At 49.4% G+C, this 20,287-nt stretch overlaps 1 protein-coding gene across 2 annotated transcripts; it reads left to right on the forward strand.

The window, feature by feature from the left end:
• The first annotated feature begins 434 nt into the window (after positions 1-434).
• On the forward strand, positions 435-10,204 carry LOC128399586 (N-acetyllactosaminide beta-1,3-N-acetylglucosaminyltransferase 4-like). Of its 2 annotated transcripts, none has more exons than XM_053361193.1 (3): positions 435-803; positions 6,107-6,706; positions 9,660-10,204. In XM_053361193.1, exons 2-3 carry the CDS (start codon positions 6,124-6,126, stop codon positions 10,091-10,093), a joined length of 1,017 nt encoding a protein of 338 aa, XP_053217168.1. In that variant the 5' UTR covers positions 435-803; positions 6,107-6,123; the 3' UTR covers positions 10,094-10,204. The 2 variants fall into 2 exon arrangements, with proteins under 2 accessions (XP_053217168.1, XP_053217169.1); XM_053361194.1 differs by lacking the exon at positions 435-803 and adding an exon at positions 3,453-3,780.
• The last annotated feature ends 10,083 nt before the right edge of the window (positions 10,205-20,287 follow it).

Raw genomic sequence — 20,287 nt, forward strand, 5'->3', positions numbered from 1 at the left:
CAGGCCTACTGGCTGCTGTTTTGCTCCTCTATTCCTGGATAGTGTCTTTGTTTGGTAATCCAAGTGAGCCCAAGGATTTTCCTATAACATTGTAAAACAGGGAGGGGAACATAAAGGCCTGCCTTGCTTTCCTTTCAGTCGGTAGAGCATGAGACTCTCAATCTTAAGTTCGCGGGTTCGAGACCCACGTGCAGCAAAAGATTTCTGCGTTGCAGCGGGGTTGGGCTAGATGACCGCTGGGTCCCTTTCCAGCTCCACAATTCGGTGACTTTTCTCCGACCCACAATGAACAATGATGGGGATCCTTGAGGCACTGCTCTGGCCTGATCCAGCAACTTCCTCCCTTCCAGCTATTAAGGGCCCATTAAGGCACCGTTCGTTCTCCATCCCGCGGCCATTTCCAGGCAAGGGAGACAATTGCAAATCATATTATCGCATTACAGCTCGCTTGCTTGGACCCTTTCCAGAATCTTATTGAGTTGATTTTAGCGAAGAGATAAGGCTAAGAAGGCTCCGTATTTGCAAAAGGATTAGGTGCGGCTTCTGCTGTGCTTTCCAGGAAAGTTGGGTGCCTGCAAGCAGTAGCAGACAGGCCTGGTGGACCCCCTCGCCTGGGACTGGTAGGGCAGAAGGCTAGGAGGGCAACAGGAGGTGGCGCCAAACCCAGGAGCGGGCAGCCGAGGCAACTCACCCTTGTTCTCTTGCCCCCCCTTCCCCCCTCCCTTCCTCTTCTACAAGGGGGACGCCAAGACAGAGGAAGGAAAGGAGGAAGACGGCAGCCAGGCTCACCCCTTCGACTCGCCGTGAGTAGAATCCTAAAATTGCAGCGCCTAAAGGGACCCCTAAGGGTCATCCATCCCAACCCCCTCTGCAATGCAGGAATCCCAGCTAATAATAAATGTTATTTATACCCCGCCCTCCCTGGCCAAAGCTGGGCTCTGGGCGGCTAACACCAGTAAAATTACAATGAAAACATAATGGGCTGGGGGGGGGGACGACGACGGCAGAAAAACAAAACCCCAATTTAAAATACAGGTTAAAATGCAATTTAAAATGCAGCCTCCTTTTAAAAGTCAAGACCATAAGGGGAGGGAAACATAAGGGTCAGACTGAGTCAAAACCAAAGGCCAGGCGGAACAGCTCTGTCTTGCAGGCCCTGCGGAAAGATGTCAAGTCCCGCAGGGCCTTAGTCTCTTGGGACAGCGTTTCACCAAGTCGGGGCCAGTGCTGAAAAGGCCCTGGTCCTAGTTGAGACCAATCTAACCTCCTTGCGACTTGGGACCTCCAAGGTGTTGTTATTTGTGGACCTTAAGGTCCTCTGTGGGGCGTACCGGGAGAGGCGGTCCCGTAGGTATGCGGGTCCTGGGCCGTATAGGGCTTTAAAGGTTAAACCCAGTACCTTAAACCTGACCCTGTACTCCACCGGGAGCCAGTGCAACTGGTAAAGCACTGGATGAATGTGATCCCGTGGCGAGGACCCCGTAAGGAGTCTCGCTGCGGCATTTTGCACCCGCTGGAGTTTCTGGGACAGCTTCAAGGGCAGCCCCGCGTAGAGCAAATTACAGTAATCAAGCCTGGAGGTGACGGTCGCATGGATCACTGTGGCCAGGTCAGGGCGAGAAAAGTAAGGGACCAACTGCTTGATACGGCGGAGATGGAAAAATGCCGCCTTTGCTGCGGCTGCAACCTGTGCCTCTGTAGAAAGGGAGGCGTCGAAGGTTGCACCCAAGCTCTTGACAGAAGGCGCTGGCACTAATTGAGCCCCCGCGAGAGATGAGAGTTGGTCCCCCAATCCCATGTCGTCCCGACCCAGCCGGAGGACCTCTGTCTTCGAAGGATTTAACTTCAACCGGTTCCCACGCAGCCATCCAGCCACAGCTTCCAAGCACCTGGTCAGTGTGTCCGGGGCCGAGTCAGGGCAGCCATCCATCAACAGACAGAGTTGGGTGTCATCGGCATATTAATGACAACCTAGCCCAAAGCTCCTGACAATCTGGGCAAGCGGGCATATGTTGTTGTTTAGTCGTTTAGTCGTGTCCGCCTCTTGGTGACCCCCTGGACCAGAGCACGCCAGGCACTCCTGTCTTCCACTGCCTCCCGCAGTTTGGTCAAACTCATGTTTGTAGCTTCAAGAACACTGTCCCACCATCTCGTCCTCCGTCGTCCCCTTCTCCTTGCGCCCTCCATCTTTCCCAACATCAGGGTCTTTTCCAGGGAGTCTTCTCTTCTCATGAGGTGGCCAAAGTCTTGGAGCCTCAGCTTCAGGATCTGTCCTTCCAGTGAGCACTCAGGGCTGATTTCCTTCAGAATGGAGTCCGTGGGACTCTCAAGAGTCTCCTCCAGCACCAGAATTCAAAAGCATCAATAAAGATATTAAAAAGCATCGGGGAAAGGATTGCGCCCTGCGGGACTCCACACACCAAGGAGTGCCGCGGCGACAACTCCCTCGCGCCACTCTCTGTCCCCGACCAGAGATAAAAGAGCACAGCCGTTGTTGGACTGTGCCCTGAATCCCTACGTCAGGAAGGTGTTGGCCCAAAAGTTTGTGATTGACCGTGTCAAAGGCTGCTGGCAGATCTAAGAGAATCAGCAGTCCCGACCCACCTCGATCCAACTGTCTACGGAGATCATCTGTTAGGGCGACCAAAGCCATCTCGGTCCCGTAACCAGGGCGAAAGCCGGACTGAAATGGGTCCAGACTGAGTCGATGTTTCATCCGGAAACCTACCTAGCTGTTTGGCAGCTGCTCTCTCAATTACCTTACCCCGGTACGGAAGATTCAAAACCGGGCGGTAATTGGATAGATCTAAGGGATGCGGGTGGCGCTGTGGGTTAAACCACAGAGCGTAGGACTTACTGATCGGAAGGTCGGCGGTTCAAATCCCCGCAACAGGGTGAGCTCCCGTTGCTCGGTCCCTGCTCCTGCCAACCTAGCAGTTCAAAAGCACAGCAGTGCAAGTAGATCAATAGGTACCACTCCAGCGGGAAGGTAAACGGCGTTTCCGTGCGCTGCTCTGGTTCGCCAGAAGCGGCTTAGTCATGCTGGCCACATGACCTGGAAGCTGTACGCCGGCTCCCTCGGCCAGTAAAGCGAGATGAGCACCACAACCCCAGAGTCGGCCACGACTGGACCTCATGGTCAGGGGTCCCTTTACCTTTAAAGGATCTAGGGATGTTTTCTTTAAGAGCGGACGCACCACTGCTTCCTTCTACTCCCGGGAAACAGCTCTTGCCACCAGAAAGTTCTTCCTGATGTTCAGGCGGAATTTCCTTTCTTGCGATTTGAATCCGTTGGTTCGGGTTTGCTCCGTCTTCCACGAGAAAGCCTTTCGGATACCATCTCCTCTTGTCGAGGCGAAATAAACCCGGCTCCTTTGACCGTTCCTCATAGGGCTTGGTTTCCAGACCCTTTTATCATCTCGGTCGAACCTCCTCTGCACACTTTCCAGCTTGTCGATCTCCTTCTTAAACTGGGGTGCCCAGAACGAGACACAGGATTCCAGGTAGAGTTTGTCCAAGGCGCCTAAATTGCACAGAAGAAACGGCATCTTGCTTTGCTGTGCGTAGATCGTAATATCCGCAGTCGTTAGACTGGTCCAACCGCAGGCACTGAGACTTCCTGCCTCTTTGAGATTTACTTTCTTTCTCGCAATGAGATCGTGCCGTGATGAATAGTCATTGTTCTCCCTCCCGCTACATCCTTTCAGTCAAAAACGGACGGCAGCGAAGAGAACATCTGCTTCCTCCTCAAGGTCTCTCCTCGAAAACACAACTAGGCCGGTAAGCTCCAACTTTCACAGAATTGTAGGCTTGCAAGGGACCCCTGGGGGTCATCCAGCCTGACCCACTGCAATGCGGGGATCGCAGCTGGAGAATCCCTGACGGGAGGCCACCCGGCCTCTGATAAAACATGAAGGAGAGGTCTGCTCTGCTTTTGAACTCTGCACGGTGAGGGGTTCCCCAGGTAAATAAGACAGAGTCAAAGCAAAACCTCGGCTCCTCGGCACGTAATTAGACTGCGGAACTCCCTGCCACATGAGGGCCACGAACTTAGATGGCTTTGAAAGAGGACTGGACAAATTCATGGAGGGGGAGAGGGCTATCGACGGCTACTAGCCAGGATGCTTCTGAATGCCCGTTGCTGGAAAACTCAGGAGGGGAGAGCGGTCTTGTGTTCAAATCCTGACTGCAGGCATCTTTTTGGTGGTCTACTTTTACTGTAATTAGCGGTATGTTTTAAACAGAATTTATTATAGTTTTAATCGGTGCTTTTTTCGGGGGGGAACGCATACCCCTAAACATTTTTCGAATCTAAGTTTGGCCTCATTGAGGGGTGCCGTTTCTACGGGGATATACGATCGGTATTTATCACTCCTCTTATACAAAAATCTCCAAATGGGTCTGAACTTCGAATGTCTAAAACTCCTGGTAGAGGACAAGGATCTAGAGATCACGCTCAGGGTGGCCAAATTCTGTGCGACTGCCATAAAACTTAGGGAACAAGCTGTACTACTAAAACGATTAAGGTTTTAAATGACAATTTCAGGTTATATTTTAGTGATCAAGATTCAGTATATTTTTTTAACTGCCGCTATATCTGAATTGTCTCTGTTATACCCACCTGCAATTCAATGCATTCCTGTTGTGTTTTATGATTTTCCTGATATTGTAAGTGAGCCGGAACTGGTCTGTGACCGTAATAATAAAATTCTATTCTATTCACTGAGGGGCAGTATTTCAATAGGAGCAGGAATAAATGAGAGTCCCCCTAAACATTTCTTTTAAAAGAAAAAAAAAAGCGCACTGGTTTTAATCCTATCAATGTTTAATTGTTTTTTCATGACAGATTTACCCCCATATTTTTAGCGTGTTCCTGTTTGCGTCTGTAAGACGCCCTCCTGTCAGGGGGGAAATTCAGGGTATAAATAAATATATAATAACGATAAAAGCAGGAATAACTGGCCTGAGTCCATCGCAGCTCCTTAATGGGCCTCCATTTAAGGAATCCTCCCTTCTCGCGATTTCCAGAAATTGGCATTCCAGAAAAGCATTGCTTCCTCCGACTGTGGAGGCGATGGCCCTCTCTTCCTCCGGGAATTCGCCCAAACCTCTTTTGCAGCCACTCAGGTCAGCATACTGTGGCAGGGAGTCCCGCAGTTCAACCCTGCACCGCACGAAGCAGGGCAGAGCGCGAAAGGGACAGGTGATTTACAACGAGTGAAAAAATACATATTCTATTTTTTTATATAAATTTTTATTAGTTTTTTTAACATATCATTTCCAACAATCATATAACGTAACTTCTTCTCTTATACGATGTTTTAGACTTCCGTCAACACCTCTGATGAGTTTTCGTTCTTCATCGCTTATTCTGCATTTCTTAACGTCTCTATCGCTCTTAATTATCATTAACTTATAATTCTCCTCATAGTCTTTCTTGCAATATATTCTTGCAATAACTTCTCTATTACTCGTAATTATCATTAACTAGTAATTCTCCTCATAGTCTTTCTTGTGATATTTCATATCATTCTCCTTACAAAACTTCTTGCAGTCCTACTAGAGTAATTGGTTCATTACAATTACTTTTCAAATAGTCTGTATATTTACTAGGTTCTCGCTGTTATCTCTGCGTCCTGCCTTGTGGGAACCCACCTAAACTTCAGGGACATTCCGGGATCAAATCAGAAACCGGCTTCTCTAAATAATAATAATAATAATAATAATAATAATAATAATAATAATAATTTATTATTTATACCCCGCCCATCTGGCTGGGTTTCTCCAGCTACTCTGGGCGGCTTCCAACAGAACACTAAAATACAGTAACCTATTAAACATTAAAAGCTTCCCTAAACAGGGCTGCCTTCAGATGTCTTCTAAAAGTCAGATAGTTGTTTATCTCTTTGACATCTGGTGGGAGGGCGTTCCACAGGGTGGGTGCCACCACCGAGAAGGCCCTCTGCCTGGTTCCCTGTAACTTGGGTTCTCGCAGTGACTTCCCTGGGAAATGGGGTCTGGGATTGGGCCCGGTTCCTTCAGGGGCGCAAGAGCACCCTCAGTCCCCCCAGCTGACCCGCTGCTGCCTCCTCCTTTTTCCAGACAGGTTTCCCCCGCCTCAGGATGCGAAAGACCCACATACTCTGTCTCGTGATTCTTGGGAGCTTCCTGACCATCGCTGCCTTGCACTGGCAGCTTGCCCGCATGGTGCCCCAGTGGGTGCCCTCGCCCTGTGCCTGCTGCACCACCTTCCAGCCCCCACCGCTGGCCAACGCCACCACCCTGAGCGACGGCACCTATACCTACCGCCTCGACCCGGGCATCTACAATGACCTCTTCCCACACCTGCAGCAATATCGGTGCCGGGAGCTCACCTGCCAGCAAGACTGGTGCCCAGAGGCCTCTGCCGCCCCGCTGCTCCTCCTGGCCATCAAGTCCCACCCGGGGTCCAGCGCAAGGAGGGCGGCCCTGCGGCGCACCTGGGCGCGGCCGGGGGAGATGGGGGGGTTCCGGGTCCGACATGTGTTCCTGATGGCTGTGTCGCCCAGCCAGAAACAGATGAACCTGGCGACGGAGGAGAACGAGGAGTTTGGGGACATCCTGTTGTGGGATTTCATGGAGTCGCACCACAACCTGTCCCTGAAGGAACGATGTTTCCTGCAGTGGGTGCATAGCAGCTGCCCAGGTGTGGCCTACATCTTCAAAGGTACCATATTTTTCGCTCTATAAGACGCACCAGACCACAAGACGCACCTAGTTTTTGGAGGAGGAAAACAAGGGAAAAAATATTCTGAACCGTATTTTTCGCTCTATAAGACGCACCAGACCACAAGACGCACCTAGTTTTTGGAGGAGGGAAACAAGACAAAAAATATTCCGAATCTCAGAAGCCAGAACAGCAAGAGGGATCGCTGTGCAGTGAAAGCAGCAATCCCTCTTGCTGTTCTGGCTTCTGGGATAGCTGTGCAGCCTGCATTCGCTCCATAAGACGCACACACATTTCCCCTTACTTTTTAGGAGGGAAACAGTGAGTCTTATAGAGCAAAAAATACGGTATGTCACGGGCTTGCTGGGGGCCAAAGGTGCAGGGCAGGTGTGCCAAGAAGGAGGCCTGGCTCTTAGGCAGGAAGAAGCCGTTGCACGAAGATAGGATAGGGACCAGCTGGCTTACTAGCAGCACATGGGAAGAGAATCTAGGGGTCAAGCTGAATGTGAGCCAGCAGCGTGATGCAGCAGCAAAAAAGGCTAATGCTATCCTAGGCTGCATCAACAGAAATACAGCGGTACCTCGGGTTACAGATGCTGCAGGTTACAGACTCCGCTAACCCAGAAATAGTACCTCAGGTTAAGAACTTTGGTTCAGGATGAGAACAGAAATCGTGCAGCGGCAGCAGGAGGCCCCATTAGCTAAAGTGGTGCTTCAGGTTAAGAACAGTTTTAGGTTAGGAATAGACCTCTGGAACGAATTAAGTTCTTAACCCGAGGTACCACTGTATAGTGTTCAGATCACGGGAAGTCATAGTGCCGCTGTATTCTGCCTTGGTCAGACCCAACTTGGAATACTGCGTCCAGTTCTGGGCAGCACAATTTAAGAAGGATGTTGACAAGCTGGAAGGTGGGCAGGGGTGGGTGACCAAGAATGATTGCAAATTATGGGGTGTGGGGGGGTGTTATTCAAAAACTGCAATGTGGGAAAAACCATGAAGCCAGCAAAATGATAATAATAATAATAATAATAATATAATTTATTATTAATTCCCCGCCCATCTGGCTGGGTTCCCCCAGCCACTCTGGGTCGCTCCCAACAGAACATTAAAAACACGATAAAACATCAAACATTAAAAACTTCCCTAATCAGGGCTGCCTTCAGATGTCTTCTAAAAGTCAGATAGTTGTTTATTTCCTTCACATCTGAAGGGAGGGCGTTCCACAGGGCGGGTGCCACCACCGAGAAGGCCCTCTGCCTGGTTCCCTGTAACTTGGCTTCTCGCAGGGAGGGAACCGCCAGAAGGCCCTCGGCGCTGGACCTCAGTGCCTACATAGCTCCATCCTTATGTCAGGCATTGTGGTATATTGGCGTGACGCCATGTTTAGCTGGCGATATATCATGCCATTGAAAATGAGATATCGCCCTGTGTTTGTGGGATGTGCTTATGGGACCTTGAACATTACTTTGAATGTCAAAACACAATGTGGCGCATAGATTTGCTTTTACCTGCATTTGACCATCAGGATGGCACTGGGGCCTGGAAAAAGTGGAGGGGGGGGACCCCTCCGTCTAGAGGGGCTGGGAGCTGGGGGCACTGTCATACAGTGGTTCTGCTCCTTCCCCCGGGCCATGTTCAGAAAGTGGTGGTGGGGGATGAGTGTTCAGACCCCTGGGCTCTCACTTGTGGGGTGCCTCAGGGTTCCCTCCTCTCCCCCATGCTTTTCAACATCTACATGCAGCCGCTGAGAGAGATCATCAGGGGGTTTCGGCTGGGTGTCCATCAATATGCGGATGATACCCAGCTCTACCTCTCCTTTAAATCAGAACCAGTGAAGGTCCTGTGTGAGTGTCTGGAGGCGGTTGGAGGATGGATGGCGGCTAACAGATTGAGGTTGAATCCTGACAAGACAGAAGTACTGTTTTGGGGGACAGGGGGTGGGCAGGTGTGGAGGACTCCCTGGTCCTGAATGGGGTAACTGTGCCCCTGAAGGACCAGGCGCACAGCCTGGGAGTCATTTTGGACTCACCGCTGTCCCTGGAGGCGCAGGTCAGTTCTGTGTCCAGGGCGGCTGTCTACCAGCTTCATCTGGTGCACAGGATGAGACCCTATCTGCCCGCAGACTGTCTGGCCAGAGTGGTGCATGCTCTGGTTCTCTCCCGCTTGGACTACTGCCATGCGCTCTACTTGGGGCTACCTTTGAAGGTGACCCAGAAACTGCAATTAATCCAGAATGCGGTAGCTAGACTGGTGACTGGGGGCGGCTGCTGGGACCACATAACACCGGTCCTGAGAGAACTTCTTTGGCTCCCAGGACGTTTCTGAGCACAATTCAAAGTGTTTCAAAGACCTTGAAAGCCGTAAACGGCCTCAAAGGCCCAGTAGACCTGAAGGAGCATCTCCACCCCCATCGTTCTACCCGGACACGGAGGTCCAGCTCCGAGGGCCTTCTGGCGGTTCCCTCCCTGTGAGAAGCCAAGTTAAAGGGAACCAGGCAGAGGGCTTTCTCAGTGGTGGCATCCGCCCTGTGGAACACCCTCCCACCAGATGTCAAGGAAATAAACAACTATCTGGCTTTTAGAAGACATCTGAAGGCAGCCCTGTACAAGAAGTTTTGAAAGCTTGACGTCTTCTTTTGTTTTAATTTGTTGGAAGGCCGCCCAGAATGGCTGAGGTCACCCAGTTAATATTTAATGCTGTATTGTTTTTAACACTCGATTGGGAGCCGCCCAGAGTGGCTGGGGAAACTCAGCCAGATGGGCGGGGTATAAATAATATATTATTATTATTATTATTATTATTATTATTATTATTATTATTATTAAGAGAAGCCGGTTTCTGATTTGATCCCGGAATGTAGGTGGGTTCCCATGAGGCAGGACGCCACAGATATTATTATTATTATTATTATTATTATTATTATTATTATACGAAAGCACTGTTGTTTTCCAGGGGACGATGACCTTTTTGTGAACCTGCCGGCGCTGACCGCGTACCTCGCTCAGATCCCCAACGCCTCCCGCTTCATCCATGGGAACATCCAGCGCCACTCAGCTGTGATGAGAACAGGGAAGTACGCCGTCTCCACTGCCCTCTACTCGCAGCGATACTACCCCAACTTTGCCTCCGGTGGGGGCTTCATAGTACCCGGCCCCCTGATCCCTGCCCTACATCAGGCGTCCCTGGAGCTCCCGGTCTTCCCCCTCGACGACGTCTACATGGCGTTCCTAACTCTGGCTGCCGGGATCCCCCACCGACACGACAAGCGCTTCAAAGTGTGGGGCATCCCCAAGGACGACATTGCGTTGTACCGGGACTCCCTGACGGTGCACGGGAGCTCGATGGAAAGGATGGAGGAGGTGTGGCAGAAGCTCTGGGTCAGCTGAGTGGCGGCCGCCCGTCTGTGCATAGCTGTCAACTGTCCCTTCTTTGGAGGGACAGTCCCTTATCCCAGCGCTGTGTCCCGCTGCTGTCGCTTTTTGATGATGTCCCTTAAATTTCCCAGGTTTCAAAGGAAGCAGCTCCTCTCCCTCCCTCCCTCCCTGCCGGCCAGGGAGGCTCCAACTGTGTTGCTTGGTTGCCCGGCCTGCCCCCCTCCGGCCTCCTCTCACCAGCCTCGGCCCCCGGGAGCCCTTCCCCGCAGGGACTGGCGGAGCCTCGGGCCCTTCCACCGCCATCCTCCTTGCGGCCGCGGAACTGAGCATCTCTGCCTGGGGTACCATCTTCGTAGCTTGGACTTCGTTTTGCGTGAAAAGTGGTTGCTGCTTGTAGTTATTTAATTACAGCGTTTCATCTGCTTGAACAGCAACCTTTGGAAACGAAGGGCTAAAAACCGGTGCTGCTCTCCAAAATTATCTGGTCCTTTTAAACTTTGTATTTCAGGTGGTTGACTAAAATCCCTTATTTTGGCTGCTGATCCCTTATTTGCGAGGCTGCTGGTCCCTTATTTTCAAATCTGTAAGTTGACAGCTATGCGTCTGTGCCCGAGCCCCTGGGTCAGAAGGCAGTGGGGGCTCCAGCCTCTCTCGCGTACCCGAGCTGGACAGTCTGCTCCCAGGGGCATCGGACGTCTCGCAGAGGCTCGCCGTGCCAACCTCAGACGTTAGGAAGGATCCGCATGGCCGTTGGTTCCCCAGCCACTCTGGGCGGCTTCTGACAAAGATTAAAAATACATTAAAATGTCACACATTAAAAACTTCCCTGTACAGGGCTGCCTTCAGATGTCTTCTAAAAGTCAGATAGTTGTTTATTTTCTTGACATCTGAAGGGAGGGTGTTCCCACAGGGCGGGTGCCACCACCGAGAAGGCCCTGCCTGGTTCCCTGTAGCTTAGCTTCTCACAGTGAGGGAACCGCCAGAAGGCCCTCGGAGCTGGACCTCAGTGTCCTACCTACGCAGACTAGATTGGACAAAGTTTTGCCTGCACACCCCACGTGCAAAGCGCATTCCCACCTCCCCTGGGAACAGTGCGTATGTGCACAGGTGGCGCCTGCGCACAGCTTGAAACATTGCAGCATGTTGGGGGAGGCTGCCGTAGACAGCTCCAGAAACGATTTGTCTGATCCTGTCGCTCGTGGGTGACACGAAACTGGACTTTTCCTCAATCTTCAGGCACGAAATAGATGCCCTGAATCCATTCTCCCTTTGCCCTGTGTAAAATGAGGAGGAATACACCTGGAGAATAGTAATGTTACAAGGGGAAGGTTGGTATTTCCACGCGTGGCCTAACTGGCGACTGCGCTGACTGCAGCGTGACGACAGCATTACATTTTTATGCATATGGGAAGATACATATCTCTTGAGTGCATTGAGCCATCCCAGTCTCTGAGAGGTGCAAGACTCCAAGGGTTTTTGGTACTTAGCCAGGGTTCAGTTTCCAGGGAAAGAGGGACAGACAGCGGAGACATTGATGTCTTTAGGATAAACCAGGGGTCGGCAACCTAAGGCCTGGGGGCCGGATGCGGCCCAATCGCCTTCTCAATCCAGCCTGCGGACGGTCTGTGTGGTTTTACATGAGTAGAATTTGTGCTTTTATTTAAAATGCATCTCTGGGTTATTCATGGGGCATAGAAATTCATTCATTATTTTTTCCCAAAATAAAATCGACCCCACCACATGGTCTGAGGGACGGTGGATCAGCCCATGGCTGAAAAAGGTTGCTGACCCTGGGATAAACGATTTATTTGCATACATATACAGTGGCACCTCGGGTTAAGTATTTAATTCGTTCTGGAGGTCCGTTCTTAACCTGAAACTGTTCTTAACCTGAAGCACCACTTTAGCTAATGGGGCCTCCTGCTGCTGCCGTGCTGCCAGAGCACGATTTCTGTTCTCATCCTGAAGCAAAGTTCTTAACCTGAAGCACTACGTCTGGGTTAGCGGAGTCTGTAACCTGAAACGTATGTGACCTGAAGCGTCTGTAACTTGAGGTACCACTGTATAACAACCTGAACCTACATTGGAGGGGCTCACAGCATTCACACCCCAAGACGGCCCTGCTTCTCCCATAGCCACAGTCTTGCATCCCAGCAGAAATCAGGCATGGCTCTGTCGCTCGGCTTCCCAGCCTGACACCTGCTTACAATAAAAGGTAAAGGTACCCCTGCCTGTACGGGCCAGTCTTGACAGACTCTGGGGTTGTGCGCCCATCTCACTCAAGAGGCCGGGGGCCAGCGCTGTCCGGAGACACTTCCGGGTCACGTGGCCAGCGTGACATCGCTGCTCTGGCGAGCCAGAGCCGCACACGGAAACGCCGTTTACCTTCCCGCTAGTAAGCAGTCCCTATTTATCTACTTGCACCCGGGGGTGCTTTCGAACTGCTAGGTTGGCAGGCGCTGGGACCGAGCAACGGGAGCGCACCCCGTCGCGGGGATTCGAACCGCCGACCTTTCGATCGGCAAGCCCTAGGCGCTGAGGCTTTTACCCACAGCGCCACCCGCGTCCCTCCTGCTTACAGTACGATACGATAATCTTTATTGTCATTGTTCCATACAGAACAACAAAATTGAAAAAATCTACACCAGACATTCAAAAACCAACAAGCCTGCTATCCCAGCCATCCCAGCCTGGTTAAAAGTAAAGGGTAAAGGGACCCCTGACCCTTAGGTCCAGTCGTGACCGACTCTGGGGTTGTGGCGCTCATCTCGCTTTATTGGCCGAGGGAGCCAGCGTACAGCTTCATGTGGCCAGCATGACTAAGCCGCTTCTGGCGAACCAGAGCAGCGCATGGAAACGCCGTTTACCTTCCTGCCGGAGCAGTACCTATTTATCTACTTGCACTTTTGTGCTTTCGAACTGCTAGGTTGGCAGGAGCAGGGACCGAGCAACGGGAGCTCACCCCGTCATGGGGATTCGAACCGCCGACCTTCTGATGGGCAAGTCCTAGGCTCTGTGGTTTAACCCACAGCACCACCTGCGTCCCTAGAGAGAGACTACCTTACACTGCATTTAAAACCAAAATCGCCTTTGGATAGAAACTGTTCCTCAGGCGGCTAGCCCTGGTCTTTATAACCCTGGACCTTCTTCCAGAAGGCAGAAGCTGAAAGAGATCATTTCCGGGGTGCGCACTATCCTGCGCTATCTCTGCCGCTTTCTTATGGCACCTGGAAGTGTAGATTTGATCCAAGATGGGAAGAGGGCACCCAATTATTCTCTCCGCTTCCAACTTACCCCACACAGCCCTGGCTTTTGTCCTTCTAGCTACCAGCCCCCCACTCTGGCACAGAGCCCCTCTCTGACGGCAAGAGCGGTTCAAAAGGGGGAACAGTCTTCATCAAATGGCGGCATACTCTCTTTCCTTGGAGGTTTCTAAGCAGAGGTTGGGTGGCCGTCTGCCATGGACGCTTTAGCCAAGATTCCTGCATTGCGGCGGGTTGGTCTGGATGACCCCTGGGGTGCCCTTGCCAACTCTACGGTTCTCTGCTTCTGTATGCAAACTGAGCGAGTACAGACAAGTCTAGACATTTCCAGGAAACCAATAAATTCCAAATGGTTTCTTTCAACCCCACCCCGAGAACAAATATATTTTGCAGAATTCCACTCTGCTGAGTCCAATAAGTTTGGGCAAAGTGGTCTAACCTGACAGCTGATGACGGGTGATGTGGCAGCAGCGAAGGCGATCCTGACCCCAGTGTTGGGGTTGGGGCCCTTCAGGAGAATGCACAAGCAGTGGTGGTGAGCCGAGAGAGGCAGGAGCCTAAGGAGAGCTTGGCTGCAGGATCCGGCCAAATTGGACCCATCCAGGGGAAGCAATGGAGGCAGTGAGAGAATTTACCTTCTTGGGCTCCATGATCACTGCAGATGGTGACAGCAGCCACAAAATTAAGAGACGCCTGCTTCTTGGGAGAAAGGCGATGACAAACCTAGACAGCATCTTAAAAAGCAGAGACATCACCTTGCCAACAAAGGTCCGTATGGTTAAAGCGATGGTTTTCCCAGTAGTGATGTATGGAAGTGAGAGCTGGACCATCAAGAAGGCTGATCGCCGAAGAATGGATGCTTTTGAATTCTGGTGCTGGAGGAGACTCTTGAGAGTCCCATGGACTGCAAGAAGATCAAACCTCTCCATTCTGAAGGAAATCAGCCCTGAGTGCTCACTGGAAGGACAGATCCTGAAGCTGAGGCTCCAATACTTTGGCCACCTCATGAGAAGAGAAGACTCCCTGGAAGAGACCCTGATGTTGGGAAAGATGGAGGGCGCAAGGAGAAGGGGACGACAGAGGACGAGATGGTGGGACAGTGTTCTCGAAGCTACCAGCATGAGTTTGCCCAAACTGCGGGAGGCAGTGAAGACAGGAGGGCCTGGTGTGCTCTGGTCCAAGGGGTCACAAAGAGTCGGACACGACTAAACAACTAAACAACAACAACAGTCCAGCATCACTGCCCCAATGGAAAACCCTCACGCACCGTGGCAACTGGCCCCCTGTAACGCCTGTCCACAAATCTGTCCAGTTCTCTTTGAAAGCCAACTTAGCTTAGCAGCCACCATTGTCTCCTGTGGGAGTGAGTTCCGCAGGTTAACGCTGCATCGAGTTCAGTTGAGATTGCTGCATGGCAGCGGGTGGAAGCCCATCGATGTTTGTGACACGGGAGAAGGAATTTCGGCAGGTGTGGCGTCCGGGAGAACGGTTCCACTCCACCCCTTCAACGTGAAAGAAGGAGAGGCGTGACTCTTTTTGGCCGCAAAACGTCTCCTGGAGTCTGTGGGGCCGTTCTTAGGACACCCTTTGCCAACCTGGTGCCCTCCGGCTGGGAGTTGCAAGTGCAAAACAGCTGGAGGGCATGAAGTTGGCGAAAGGTGTCTTCTTGGGGACTTCCATAAGTCAAGAGCTGAGGTTCGTTGGCCACCTGTCAGGGACTGTTTATCTGTGATCCCCGCATTTCAGAGAGGTGGGGTTGGACTAGTTGACTCTTGTGGGACATCCAGCCCTAAAGTTCCATGGTTCAATGGATCTCCCTTCTCCTTTATCTGGTTCTGCTTTTGATTCATAATAATAACAACAGTAATTTTATTATTAATTCCCTGCCCATCTGGCTGGGTTTCCCCAGCCATTCTGGGCGGTTCCCAACAGACTATTAAAAACATGATAAAACATCCAGCATTAAAAACTTCCCTAAACACTGCCTTCAGATGTCTTCTGAAAGTCAGATAGTTGTTTATTTCCTTGACATTCGATGGGAGGGCATTCCACAGGGTAGGCGCCACCACCGAGAAGGCCCTCGGATCTGGACCTGAGTGTCCAGGTAGAACGATGGGGGTGGAGACGCTCCTTCAGGTCTACTGGGCCTTTGAGGCCATTTAGGGCTTTCAAGGTCAGCACCAACACTTTGAATTGTGCTTGGAAACGTCCTGGGAGCCAATGCAGGTCTTTCAGGACTGGTGTTATGTGGTCTCGGCGGCCGCTCCTAGTCTGCGGTTTCATCATCCGGCTCAATGGATCACGAAGAAGTCTTGCCTCAGCAAGCCAAACAGCCTCTTTGACACTTTAACAACATGCCATTCTTAAAATCTTGTTTCACACACAGAGATACTTAACGGGTCAGCAATTCACATAGCCGAAATACAAGTCTTGGCGCCCGCCCTATGGAACGCCCTCCCGTCAGATGTCAAGGAAATAAATAACTATCTGACTTTTAGAAGACATCTGAAGGCAGCCCTGTTCAGGGAAGTTTTTAATGCTTGACGTCTTCTTTTGTTTTAATTTGTTGGAAGTCCGCCCAGAATGGCTGAGGTAACCCAGTCGGATGATGAGCAGCATATAAATAATAAATTATTATTATTATTAAGAAATCTCACATCAACGGGTGGCAGTGACCTCACTCGTTGGCAACTCAAGACCATTGGTGGCATCTTTCCTAAGAAATATTTCTCAAAAACACACTGTGCAGGATATTGCTACCCTGGCGACAGATTCCAGGGGTTCCCAGTCCTTAATGACGGTCGTTGGAGACGGTCATATATGGTTTTATTTGCATATGTTTACTTGCCTCGCAGGACATTTTCGGGAGTTAACCCTGTGCAAATCTACAGCCAAGCTGGTGTCCGAACGTCTTGTACAGGGGTAGGCAACCTAAGCCCTGGGGGCCAAATCCAGCCCAATCGCCTTCTAAATCCGGTCCCTGGACGGTCCGGGAATCAGCGTGTTTTTACACGAGTAGAATGTCTCCTTTTATTTAAAATGCATCTCTGGGTTATTTCTTTCACAGTTGTTTTCTTTTTTATCTAAATAACTCTGTATATGGTTTTCAAAAATTCATTAACAGTAATGTACAGAAATTTGACACCTTCTTAAATGATATTTACAAGGCCAAAATAATAGCAACAACACACACTACTCAATATCCCAAGCGGTCCAAAGTTCTCGCAATAAGTCCGAGAGAATAACTCTCTGTGTATATTTGCCGACGGAAATCCGACGAAAGAGAGAACCGGATTTCAATCTCTGTTTCGTAAATCTTCTTCTGGTCGGCGTGAAACGGAACTGTGCAATGGCAATTCAGTGCTTAACCAAATAGACCAGCTCTAACCTTGAGATGGCACTTTGCTCTTTTTGAAAATACACTTCTCTGAATTCCTTGGGAAGTGATGTGGGGCTTTTGAGTTTTGAGAGAGGAAGGAAAGCATTTCTTCACTTTCTCCAGGCTGTGCATAATTTTACAATTTTAATTTTACAAACACCTATCCAGTTCTGGGCACCACAGTTCAAGAAGGACACTGACAAACTGGAACGTGTCCAGAGGAGGGCAACCAAAATGGTCAAAGGCCTGGAAACGATGCCTTATGAGGAACGGCTAAGGGAGCTGGGCATGTTTAGCCTGGAGAAGAGGAGGCTAAGGGGTGATATGATAGCCATGTTCAAATATATAAAAGGATGTCACATAGAGGAGGGAGAAAGGTTGTTTTCTGCTGCTCCAGAGAAGCGGACACGGAGCAATGGATCCAAACTGCAGGAAAGAAGATTCCACCTAAACATTAGGAAGAACTTCCTGACAGTAAGAGCTGTTTGACAGTGGAATTTGCTGCCAAGGAGAGTGGTGGAGTCTCCTTCTTTGGAGGTCTTTAAGCAGAGGCTTGACAACCATATGTCAGGAGTGCTCTGATGGTGTTTCCTGCTTGGCAGGGGGTTGGACTCGATGGCCCTTGTGGTCTCTTCCAACTCTAGGATTCTATGATTCTATCATGTCGCCTCTTCCTCTTGTAAACAAAAATCTGCCTCCCCCCCCCCCTTATGGGGTACCCAAGAGCCCATACAGAGTCCTTGCATAGGTTCCCTATTGGTAGGAGAAAATAGCAGAGGCCAACCAGAGAATATTGAGAAGCAAAGCAGCTGGTAAGCCTGATCTTTATTGATCTGTTGCAACAGGGTGCTCCCCTCACACGCAGGAGGACGGAGGAGGACCCCGAACAAAGGTGTGCAAGCCCTTATATACATATTTTAAATTCCTTGCCCTGGAGCTCAAGACCACCCCTCCATACACCATACCTACATCACAGAAAAGGTGGTCTACAACAGAAATTTGAGTGCTTTGTTTACCTCCTGTCTGCCAGGTTACCTGTTTAATGGTCACTTGATTGGATTGCCTGGGGAGCCTGGCCAGTCTTTTGTAATGACAAATACTTATTTCCTGGGCCAGGTCACAGGCTCACACCCTATTCGTATCTTAAATGTGCCCTTAAGACAGGATTTGTGAAGGAAAAAGACAATGGGGAGGTTTTCCACTTTGACCTTGCAGAGAAATAATTGAGGTCATTTTGTTCAGGACTCTTTTTCTGTGGGGTTTTCAGACATGTGGTTTATATATTTATGTACGTGTTTGCATTTATTACATATGTAAGACCTTAATATTCTTATCACACTCTAAACCACTGTTTCCCAATCTTGGGTCTTCAGCTGTTTTCGGACTACAACTCCCATCATCCCACTGGAAGTGCACAGTTTAGGTATAATTTTTTTCCGCAATAGCCAAAGTCCCTAAGTTCTTACACCATAGAGACCAGTGCAGGTTTTTCAAGGTTTTATATTTCTATGTTGCTGCTGCGAATGTATTTCTACAACACATAAATGTGTCTTACAAATAAATTAACAAGACAATCTCCAGATTTGCCAGTCTTGGCTTGGAAATGACGGTTCTGCCGTATGAGTCACAAAGGAATGCTAAATCATAAAAACGTGTGCAGTTTCTGGTCTGTGCTGAAATATCAAATTATGTGTCATTTTATCCATTACCACTCTATCAGAGTGAGCGGGGCCAAGATAGTCCATAACACTAATTCTGGATGGCAAACAATACCTTATTTAGTCATATGCTGTCGTTTCTGTCAAAAAACCAGATTCCAAAACCTCACCCGATCTTGCATTCCCACTGCAAAGGATCGCGATTTACCAAAAGCTTATACCCAGAACAAACTTAGTTGGTCTCTAAGGTGCTACTGAATTTTTGTTTTAAAAATTATTTATTCATTTCGATTATGTCAGACCACCACGGCTACCTACCTGAAACTATTTACCAAGTTTATTGCAACCCCCAGCCAACAGTTCGGTGACATGGAAGAAAATATTTTGGACATTTGAGAAGCGGTCTTCTTTTTTGCAGGGACAGTCCTGGATTTATAGAAGCCGTCCCGGTTTCTGATTTGATCCAGAATGCCCTCCTTTTCCTTAAGACGTCACTGTTTTTCATCAGAGAAATGTTGGAGGGTATGGAGTTATGTGACACACACACCCCCGCCCCAAGCCAAGGGGGTACATAAATATACAATTTTTAGAAGACACCTAAAGGCAGCCCTGTATAGAGAAGTGTTGGTTTTTTTAACGTTTTATTATGTTTTTTATATATGCTGGAAGCTGCCCAGAGTAGCTGGGGCAACCCAGTCAGATGTGTGGGGTGTAAATAATAAAGTTATTATTGTAATAAAAAAAAAATCTGCCCTTATTGCCTTATGGGGAACACAAGAGCCCTTATAAAGTCCTTTGCAGGTTCTCCATCAGTCGGAGGAAAATAACAGAGGCCAACCAGAGGATTTTGAGAAGCAAAGCAGTTAGTAAGCCTGATCTTTATTGAACTGTTGCAACAGGGTGCCCCCTTCACATGCAGGAGAAAGAGGAGGATCCAGAACCCAGGTGTGCCCGCCCTTATATAGACATTTTAATTGCCCGCCCTGGAATACAAGACCACCCCCAGAAACATCATACCTACATCACAGAAGAGGCGGTCTACAACAGAAATCTGAGTGCATTGTTTACCTCCTGTCTGGCAGGTTTCCTGTTAATGCTTACTTTATTGGATACCCTGCGGAGCCTGGCCAGTCTTTTGTAATGACAAATACTTAGTTCCTGAGCCAGGTCACAGGCTCATCCTATTCATACACAGACATACCCTTAAGACAGGATTTGTGAAGGGAAAGACAATGGGGAGGCTTTTCCATTTTCCTTCGACCTTGCAGAGAAATGTTTGAGGTTAATTTGGGAGGGACAAAATGGTTTCAGGACTTTCTGTGGGGTTTCAGACATGTGGTTTATATATGGATGTATGTGCTTGGTTGGTGCATTTATGAACATTTATTTTTTATATATATATATATATATATATATATATATATATATATATATACATACCTTTTTTATTATTATGGAATAGGACGTCCCTATTTTCATTGTAGAAATGTTGGCGGGTATGTCGTTCGTAGCAATTTCAATGAGATTTCCCTAATAAAAAGTTGCAATGACTATTTGAGGGGCCAGGATCACACACACACACACACACACACACACACACACACACCCTCCCAAATTCCTATGACAATATATCTGCATTACTATTGTTGTAAACAAAAATTGCCCTTTTCCCTTATGGGGGTATCCAGGAGCCCATATAGAGTCCTTATGTAGGTTCCTTATTGGTAGTAGAAGATAACAGAGGCCAAGCAGAGAATATTGAGAAGGAAGCAGCTAGTAAACCTGATTTTTATTGATCTGTTGCAACAGGGTCCTTACTCACCACACGCAGGAGGGAGGAGGAACCCAGAACAATGGCACACAAGGCCTTATAAAGACTTTTAAAATTGCCACCCTGTAGGTATAG

Source organism: Podarcis raffonei, chromosome 13 (genome assembly GCF_027172205.1).
Source record: "Podarcis raffonei isolate rPodRaf1 chromosome 13, rPodRaf1.pri, whole genome shotgun sequence".
Lineage (NCBI taxonomy): Eukaryota > Metazoa > Chordata > Lepidosauria > Squamata > Lacertidae > Podarcis > Podarcis raffonei.